The 10,475-nt window shown below is 40.0% G+C and overlaps 1 protein-coding gene across 1 annotated transcript; it reads right to left on the bottom strand.

Moving 5' to 3' along the window:
• Window positions 1–515: 515 nt before the first annotated feature.
• cip2a (cellular inhibitor of PP2A) lies at window positions 516–10,162 on the bottom strand (the record flags this gene model as incomplete). The annotated part of the gene is given in 16 exon segments (XM_035667439.1): window positions 516–781; window positions 1,625–1,764; window positions 2,014–2,096; window positions 2,220–2,333; window positions 2,656–2,852; window positions 3,431–3,541; window positions 4,337–4,411; window positions 4,991–5,150; window positions 5,324–5,442; window positions 6,064–6,163; window positions 6,971–7,118; window positions 7,190–7,352; window positions 8,226–8,465; window positions 8,797–8,872; window positions 8,970–9,115; window positions 10,040–10,162. Coding segments are annotated over 16 exon segments (2,142 nt in total), but the record flags the coding sequence as incomplete, so codon positions are not given.
• Between the last annotated feature and the right edge of the window lie 313 nt (window positions 10,163–10,475).

Below are 10,475 nucleotides of genomic sequence, written 5' to 3'. Positions count from 1 at the left end.
CTGGTGGGCGTCACCCAGAGCTTCGCTGCCTCCGTCCTCAGGAACACATCAGGAGTGGTCAGGTAAGACCCAAAGAAACACGAGCCTAAACAAAAAGCTAATCATCAGTCTTACGATTCTGCTGCTGAAGTGAAATCCTTTCAACGTGGACTTTCTACAGACAGGACGGAGGGATGACAGTGGCTTCATTACTATTAAAAGTAACAAGGTGAACTAGTGGTCGGAAGGCTAGAAAGGCGCTATACAAGTACAGCTCCATTTACCATTTACCATTACAGAAAATGTACAAAATCATCTTAACTGTTTTCCCTTATTTTATTCCCTTTATTAATTATTTCCACTAGAGAACAATTAAGCTCATAGTTGGTGTGGAAAAATGGGATTAAATAGGATCTCTTTAAGGTGGTATTACTATAAGCATACATGTATTTTAAAGAATGACAAAAGTATTATATCTTATTATATATTAACTGGATTTAAGTGCATCATTTATTTACCAAACAACCACAACACAAACACATACAAAGATTTTATTATGACTTTAAAAATACAAGTTCAGTTTAGTATATTTTATTAAGAGTAGAAAAGTTCATTATCCATAAAAGTTTTAAAACCTATTCTTGTCCTTCTTCCCTCAGAGCGACAGGTTGACGTCGCTCTTCATCTTGCCGCTGCTGAGGCTGTGGATCATGGAGATCATCGCAGAGTGTTTGTTCAGCTCGTCCTCCTTCTGCTTCAGCTTCGTCTCCAGCTGACTCTTCTGCAGCTCCAGAGACGACGCCTGGAAGAAAAATACGGGACACAGCGACCAAAGGTTCAGCGCTTCGGATCTCTAAAACATTAGATACTGAATAGATACGAATATCTGACATTTGTAGGAACGTTGTTGTTGTTTAAGTTCGAGTAAATTTACTCAATTTTACTTGAGTGTTTCCATGTGATAAAACAAATATTGTACTTTTTACTTCACTACATTTGTCTGACAGCTTTAGTTACTTTTTCAGATTACAATCTTTAACCTTTATTGTCCAGTGAAAACCACGTATTTCCAGGCGTGTTGATTTCAATAAACTGCTCCTTTATGGATTGAGAAAATGTTCTGACTTCTTCAGCTAAATAAACTTTTTAAAAACCATCTTAGATTAGCTGAAAACATCTGTTCTTGTTTGTTATCGTCATTAAGTTGGCTCTGATGTGTGTTTTTACCACACGATTACAGGACTATAAAGATTGAATTAAGTTTATTGAAATTAAAAAAAAATGTTTCAAAGCAAACCTAAGTTCTACTAGAAGTTTGAACCAAACAGAATTTATTCAAACTTTGATGCGTTCCCTCCTGGATGGGAGTCTATTAGTTCAGATGGCATCAAATAACAGATTAAAGATGCCTGAAAATACGAGCCGTAAACTTTAACATCAGAAGTTTGTTAGATAATAAGAAGACAGATATATAAATCTGTCTGTAGATAAAAGCACCTCATTCTAAGGCAATAAAAACACAATGATTCTTATATTCAGGTGATTATACACTAATGAAAACATACCTATGAATATTCTAAATGCACTGGAGCTTTAATGTTTTTGTCGTGTTTGTGGTCTCCTGTGTTTCTCTCCTCTTCGTTACCTTGATTCTGGCGTCCTTCCTGGCCTGCTCCGTCTTGTTTAGTTCCTTCCTCAAAACGTCAACCGTCTCTTCCAGATCTTTCCTCTCTCGATCCTTTTCCATCACCTTCTCCTCCTCGGCCCGCAGTTGACCGCGCAGACCTGACGGGAACGAGGCAAACGTAAAGCAGCCGGGAATTAATTATAGAAATGAATAAGCAGAAATGTAAATACTGCTGATGTTTGTTGCTATTAACTAAAGTTTGTTTGGATCGGTTCCAAAACTCCCATATTTGTCGGGCTCTAGTTTTTAGTTTTATTTTATTTCTGATGAGAAATCCCAAAAAATAAGACTATTTTAAGGCGGCTCTGAGCATTTAGGTTTTACAAGCTGACTGAGGTCGGACCGACCTGTGATGTCGCTGTTCTTCTGCTGCAGATCTGAGTGGAGAGACCTGATCTCCTCCTCTCTGTCCTCCAACACCGACGCCACCCTGAGAAAGACAGACAGTATTTAAACAGCGCTCTGCTGACTGATGTGCTCACAACTGTATTTATGAAAAATAAATAAAAGCCCAGAGATAAATAATAAACTAAATAAAGTGTGCGTGGGTTACTTCTCGTGCTGCAGCTGCAGAGCTTCGTGGCTCTTCCTCAGAGTGTCGTTCTGTTTGGTGAGCGAGATGTGAGCCGCCTGCAGCTCCTTCAGCAGCCGCTCGCTCTCGTTGAACCTGCGCAGGAGATTCACCGGTTACAGACATTAAACCAGTAAACCTGCACACACGTGATGCTGCTGAAGCTCCGACTGATTAACTGACCGGTGGATGTTGTTCTAACTTCATCTAAAAATGATGAACTGTTGTTTGACAAACATCCCCTAATGTACCACTTATGAGGATTTAGAGCAGTAAACTTACTTTACTACTAATTACTTATTAAAAGAATGAACTTATTGACATTTACATCACAGTTTTGTCAGCACTTCCCAGCTGTATATAACAGTAAATCTTGTCTCTTCCATCTATCCTGCCTGTCTGTCTGTCTGCCTCTGACCTGTTGAGCAGGGCGTTGTAGGCTCCCTTGAGGGCCTGGTGCTCCTCCGAGTCCTGCTGCAGCCGGGCGTTGTGCTGCAGCAGCTCCTCCATGTCGGCTCTGGAGCGCTCCACCTCCAGCACCTGGCTGCCCAGCTCGCACTGCAGATCCTCGCGCCGACGCTCCGCCTCCTTCAGCAGAGAGCCCAGCTTACAGGCCTGCAGAGCAACGGGGAAGCATCAAACTGCGGCCGGAGAGACCGACTGCGCTCTACCAGCACTGTGTTTATTTCATATAAAAAGATAATGAGCAGGAATACAGTTTGTTTTCAACATCCAAGGTTTAAAGATTGAATCGGGAACTACTTTTGGATAATTGCTGATAACGAGTATCAATGTAAGTACTTAATAATAAAAATAATAATAATAATAAAATGTTTTTATCAGATTTGCCTCACTTTCTCATTACATACAGGCAAGTTATTATTTGTTAATTAATCTCACTATCATTTTCTCAATTCAGCTTTTTGTCTCTAAAATGTCAGAAAACTATCCCAGTTGATGTCTTTTAATGTCTTTAAATTGACATAAAACAGAAAAATTACAGTAATTTCTTTGCATTTTTGCTCCATAACGACTCAAATAATTGATTGATTATCAAAATATTGGACAATTGATTTTCTGCCCATTGAAAATCGGATCAAAATGATTGCAGGTTAAACTGAGGAGCAGAGTTTAGTAAAACAATAGAAAACTCCCGCCACATTCCCGTTGCCCCACGTGTGAGTGAACGTTACCTCCGCCTCAGCCTGAGCCCGCTGGAAGCGATACTGAGCGATGAGACGGTCGGCCTGAGAGAGAGCCAGAGCTTTCGCCTCCAACAAGTCCTGCAGTCGACTCTCCTTGGACTGACGGGGAGACGCACAAGAGACGTTACTGTTAAAGAAAACTGAGCCAGCCGTCATTTTAAAAGCAGATCCATATGGTTATATGTCACACTGCTAACCTGCACAGTATTTAGCTCTTCATTCATTTAAATAACAGCTATATTATATATATTTATAACATATTCTCTGTGTTGTTTATTTATATTTCTGAGTTTATTGTTAATCTACCGAGGTAAATTCACTGTATGTGAAAACCTACGTGGCAATAAACCCTCAAGTAGTTATAAAACTAATGAAATGTAATGTCTTTAACAGTCCGGCACATCTTATCTTTGTGAATACTCTTTTATGTAACTAAAAGTATAAATACCACAATTTAAAAATACTCCAGTTACAAGTCACTGGAAGGACTTACTTAAGTAAAAGCATGTAAATATTAACAATGTGCTTAAAGTAAAAGCACTCTGCAGCCACACTGAGTTATTATTTATTTTACAATTTGATTAGTTTGTTATTAAGATGCATTTTAATATCTGGGTTGGGGGGGGGTTAATTCACTGTATGTTGTAACTAAGTAATCATAAAACTAATGATTGATTAATTGATTCAAAGTCGACGGTTGTTTTTTTAAGCAGTAGTTTTCTGCTGGTAATGTACGAGCATTAAATCTAATTTAATGGAACATCTGCATCAACAGCAGCCTTAAATAATACCACAGAGCTGAGTCATCATCTTCAAACAGTAAACTGATAATAAACTCCTCTGCGGGGGGGTTTTAACACAAGGGGGCAGAAACAGAGGAAAGTTATTTGTCACCACAAACGCGGAGAGCTTCTGTTCATAAACGTCGATGATCTCAGACACATGTGAGTCCTTCACGTTCTCCTGCAGCTACAAACAACAACAACAACAACAAAAAAACAACAACATCAGAGAAAATAAATCATTCCACACTGACAGCTGAAAGAAAGTTCATCTTAAGGCTTTCACCGTGCTGTTCGGCACAGACAGAAGATTTAAAACGTTTGTTACACCATTTTTTTGTTGGCAAAGGGCAATACTGCAAGTGATTAATGTCACTATAATTAAAATAATGTAATTAAGTAAAAATTACTAAAATGGTAATAATAGATTATGATAGAAGACCCCTGACGGACACCGTTTCTGGTTTTATTTAATTTATTTAACTGAATTTGTGATTCATTTCTCCTATATAAAGTTTTTCTGCAGCTCTAAATAAATTCAGATTTTGACATGCTACACATTTCAAAATAAAAGCTGAGAGCAGATGTGTGAGGATGGTAAACAAACAAACAGCTCTGCCTCAAAGCGACGACTTCTGGCTATTAAATGATCCAAATCTTTAAATGAAAAGGATCGTATCTTTAAACACTGTAGGCTTTTAAATAAAGCTTTGAACGTGAAGTAAGTACAACAACATAAGAAGTTATAAACACATACATACTGTACCTCTAACCCATTCTGTATCTTCTCAACCAGACTGTGGACACTCCTGCTGGAGGAGTCCAGTATGCTGGAAGGTGGGACTTCCTGCACGGCAACACGTTTGACGGACAGCTCAGCCTCTCTCTGGCGATAGGCGTTGTTGGCGGCGATACTTTCTCCCAAACTTCAGAAAGATGGTTAGATTAATGTACAGTCCTATAAACAGATGGACTGTAAACCAAATAAATGACTGTATACGACTTCTATTATCTATCTTCCTGTAAATCGTGTAAAGAAATACGTATATCTGCATCCTGTGACTTTATTTAAATGTGTTGTTTCCAGCGAGTGACTCACACCAGCGAGGGGAAGTCTGGGAGGGGGGCAGCTTCAAACAACAGCGAGAGTCCGGTCTGCACGCGCTCTCTGTGGTGGGAGGTCAGGGCGAGAGAGAGGGGAGTCACGATCCTCTGGTCCTGGAAGGTCGACACACAGAGAGAGAGAGAGAAGAGAGAGAGGAAGAGAAGAAGAGAGACCGAAGGAAGAGAGAGGAGGAGAGAGAGAGAGAAGAGACACAGAGAGAGAGACAGAGAGAGAGAGATGAGAGGAGAGACCAGGAGAGAGAGAAAGAGAGAGAGAGAGAGAAAGAGACAGACAGAGAGAGAGAAGAGAGAGACAGAGAGAGGAGAACACCAGCAGAGCCGAGAGAAGACACAGGAGAGAGAAGGACAGAGAGAGAAGAGAGAGAGAGACAGAGAAGAAACAAGGAGAGAGAGAGAGAAGAGACAGGAGAGAAAGAGAGAGAGAGAGAAGAGACAGAGAGAAGAGAGAGGAGAGGGGAGCGGTCACTCCTTCCTTTTCTGGGCGAGTTTTGGGAAGGTGGTGATGTTTCTTCTAAGTTACAGCAAATCTAATCTCAAACAGTTACAGGCTGCTGTTAAATATACATTAAGTTATAAAGTAATGCTCCCTCCCTTAAACAACTCTACAGCTTAACAGTTAAACCCCCGTATCGGTCGACCACAGAGAAAACCACAGAGCAGGAAGAAAAACAAATGATATGAGCATAGTGGGTGAAAGAATAGACGAGTGTGTACCTGCAACATCCTGTAGAAGCTGGTCTCCATGTCCTTCACCTGTTGCCTCAGTTTGCTCATTAACTCCAGAGTCCTCAGCAGAGCTTCTGCATACAGCTGACTGAAAACACAAAAACACACACAACTCTGCACAAAGACCGCAAGATGATTTTAATGAAGGTTTTAATATTGTAGCAGGCTGCTGTAGAGCTAATTTTATAGACTGTATATGCTGTTGGGTGGGGTAATTTACTGTATTTAATACGCTATTAAGTTTAAAAACGAGAGCAGCTGAGGGAACACAAATGAATTAATGTAAATAAAGTTAACAGGAAACTAAATGGAAGTTATTTAAATAAGGAACATGCTGTTAAACACAACTCGAGGCCTCTAGTCAGCAACTGTTATGATGAAATGACTGAAACTGTACAATTAACCCTGTATAGTCTCATTAATGAGCACTGCAACTAATGGTAACTTTAATTAATCCATAGATTTTTCTTTTTTTTTGATTAATTGAATAACAGTAATCCTTTAGTCTATAAAATGTCANNCCAAATATATTTAATTTACAATTAGAGAAAAAGAGAAAAGTAAAAATCCTCATATCTGAGAAGAAAATGTTTAAAGTTTTTACCTGATAAATGACCAATAATATTTAATCAAATACCAGAATTTGTTTCCGATTGATTTTCTGTCGACTAATTGATTAAGCAACAAATCATTTCAGAACAAGCTTTATTTTCTCTAAGCTCCAACAATTAATAACCCTTATTAGATTTTTTAATCAGCAAATATTTGATATCAATAATTAAGTCTTGTCTAATCAAAATCAATATAGCAGGATATAAACATTTGTAAATATTAATTATTAATTGTCATTCAAGTTGCTGTGAAATGGCGATCGGAAACTACGGCCGCCACTCACCTGAGATCGTTGTCAGAGCCGGGAGGGAGGCAGGTGAGGGGGCTGTTGCTATGACAACAGGAGAGGAGGGATTCGACCTGCGAGAGGCAGAGCTGGGCGCTCACCTGGCGGGACACTATAGATCTGGTGGCGTCCTCAGCACAGAGGAGTGGAGGAGTTAAGGCTTCAGAACGGACGCAGACAGACACACACACACACACACCCACAGGTAAAGGATATTGAGCAGCAGACTGGTGACGTGTGTGATGCGGTGGCAGTGTTTCCTCAGGTGAGAGTCTCCCTGTGCAGGATCGAGGCCCTTCAGCAGCCCCAACAGGACTGGAAGCAACATTTCCACGAAGCTCAGCACACAGTCAGACACACTCTCCGCTCCCAGCGCTTCCTGGACCGACACAAAGGGAAAGGAAGCGGAGAATAAAACTCAAAGAGAGACTCAAACACACTTAAACCTGAATGCAGGAAGTTTATGGAAACTGGAAACGTTATTAAGTTATGGAAATATAGTTTTTCTAAGTCATTTTAACTCATCTAGTGCTGGAACATGTACAGGAGGTTTTCCACAAGGCGACACAACCGAACAAAACGCGTTCGGAACACTGAGTATGGAAAACTATCAGGCACTAAAAGATAGCATCAAATATTTACTGATTAAATTCATAATTTTGCTAATTGATTTACACAAAGTGTTTGCATGTCTGCTCGAGATCAAACTTTAACCATTTGAGAAATTTAGCCGCTTGTGGTAAATAAAAAAAGAGTTTTTTTGAACCATCAAAATAAGGTTTTGTTGTCAGTGCTGAAAAGGTCTCAGATCTGCACGAGTATTTAAAAATAATCTCCCACTCCTGTCATGTCACTATCAAAAACAGATAAATATGCAAGAAAAATAATAAATTGTGGGTGTTTGGTCTGTAAATGTAGGCAAAAAAAAAATATAATATAATATAAATTAATATAATGAATATAATATAATAATTATAATATGATTAATATAATATAATTAATATAATAAATTTGGGTGTTTTGGTCTGTAAATGTACAAAAGCTTACATAGGAATTTCGTCCGGAATTTCCCCATTGTGGGACAAATAAAGGAATATCTTATCTTATCTTATAGTGTTTCATTTCTTTCAATGCAAACATGCTTTAAAAAAGCTGCTGATATTTATTTATAATATAGATAAATATCTTTTCTTTTTAGATTTTGGTCAAACAACTACGCCACGCTGAGAGGTCTCGTCAGTGTCTGCTGTACCTCCAGCAGCTCATTCAGCAGCTGCAGGGTCTGGAGCGAGCAGGACTCAGCGCCCTCCACAGGCAAGCTCAGCCACTGCACCAGGGCGAGTCCGCACTCAGCTTTGCGCCCACCGTCCGGTCCAGCGCCCTGCCTGCGGCCTGCAGCTCTGAGTTTGGGTCCCGCTGGTCTGAAAACCACCTCGCACAGCAGCGAACGCAGACCTGAGACACTGCACATGGCCAAGAGAAGCTCCAACACCTGCAAACAACACGCAGATGAAACTGTGACGGGAAATTTTATTAATTTTTAATTGAGAAAAAGGTTGAGGCTGTTTAGAGAGTGATGTGAATATAGATCTATATATCTACTGACCTTTGTCTAATAAAGGCCAAACATACTTCCACCACATAAAAAGGTCAGTGGTTACTGCAGATGCAGCTGCAGAGCGTCACATTATAACACATGATTTCATGCACAACATAACATCAAACACACTTGTTTGACACCTCTGATGGTTTCTGTGCATTTGTAAAGTTACACAATCATATACAGATAAATGCAGGATGTGCAAACCGTCCACTCGTCTAACCTTTGCTGCAGAGTCCGGATCTTTTGAGTGCAGCAGTCCTAAAACTTGAGACACACACGCTGAGAAGTGTTCATACCTTGAAATAGACAGATGTACACTCAGGTTAATGTGGCCGAGAAGCAAACACTGCGGTCAAACTCTACGTGAGAAAATGTATGTGCTCGTGGCCGTACCTAGTAAGATAAACTGCTATCTTGGGGTTCTTCAACAGGTCAACCAAAAGGTCAACGGAGTACTTTCTAGTCAGAGTACCATCACCGTTCACGATGATGTTAAACACAAGCTGGAAAGTCTGGTGGATGTTCTTTGCATCAAAGAGCTGAAGGAAAAACCCACAAACAGAAGATGAGTTAGTCTGACTGGTATTAAGCAGCTTGTCCACAACTATTTTGTTTATTTTCACAGTGGAAATAACTGCAATTAAAGTAAAGCCTCGCAGTTTACACATCCCAACTGCCCAGACTCATATGTAGTGAAGACTTTGAAGGGATTTAATAAAAAGTGTATTACTGATGTATAATTCCAGTGAGAAACTGCGCTGCACTTACAGAGGACTTTGTCACGTAGTGCAACAATTACCTAAAGCTCACAATCAGCAAAACCAATGAGCCATGCTGGTCATCATCCGGGGAAGACTCATACAAGCACCTCGCGGTCCAAATCAATATGAGACACTGAAGCTCTCTTCAGGACGGGACCGAGTCCACTGTTCTTCCTGAAGAGACTCAGGATGCAAATTTAATTTGACTCGACTTTGTTAAGTTGTTCTTCTGTTAGTGTGCATTAGCCTGTTTACTGATCGGTATCAGTTATATTAAGTGTGTGTGAGAGCAGAGTTTCACCACCAGTGAGCTCCTGCTTGGAGGAGAGACGGACAGCGGTGGAGAGCTGACACAACCCCCAATAATAACCTTCTGATGCAAATCTTCAGACAACTAGAACACAACGCATAAAAAGTGAAGTGAAAAGGGGAACCAACGAAAAGAAGGAACAACACGTCATTTGTGCTGTCGAGATAAAAACTGTAATCTTTAAGAAATCAAACGCAAACTAAAAAAGGACGTATTAGACGTGTTTTTTTTATAGGCGTATGTGTGTATTTCTGTGTGTGAACCCCGGCAGAGCAGCTGTACTTTGTTGGCAGCCAATAGGGATCCAAGAATAAACGATAAATTAAATATAACAACAGTTCACAGGCGTATTAAATGCGAGTAGATCCCGGTAGAGAGTGTTTGCCACCTACCTTCTCTCCGACCTTCTCATTCAGAGTGAGGCTGGCCAGTATGGACAACGTGAAGACAACCACGGTCAGACTGTTGTGAGCCAGGAAGTTGATCAGAGTGCGGTAGAACGGCTTCACGTTGTCCTACAAGAATCGACACACACATTACACACGGGAACAGTGTCTTTATGTCGTGAGGACGCCGTGTTGTGTTAGGAAAGGAAGAATGCCAGTAAGCAGTAAGGTAAGATTAAAATATATATAATATAAACTCAACATGTTCTTATTATAGACATTTTCGTGGATTGTTTTATGATTCAGATGCTTTGTGGTTGAACAAACAACCAACTTATTACAAATATTTCACCTTTTATCTTCTTTTTCCTCCATTTTCAGTGTTTTTGCTCGTTTTTGTTTTATTAATACATTTACGTATTATACAGTGGTGTGAAAAAGT

This window comes from Morone saxatilis, unplaced genomic scaffold, assembly GCF_004916995.1.
Source record: "Morone saxatilis isolate NCDOM2014 unplaced genomic scaffold, NCSU_SB_2.0 Contig0, whole genome shotgun sequence".
Taxonomy (NCBI): domain Eukaryota; kingdom Metazoa; phylum Chordata; class Actinopteri; family Moronidae; genus Morone; species Morone saxatilis.
The sequence above is the reverse complement of the archived record's forward strand: the minus strand, read 5'-3'. Positions and strand labels throughout refer to the sequence as shown.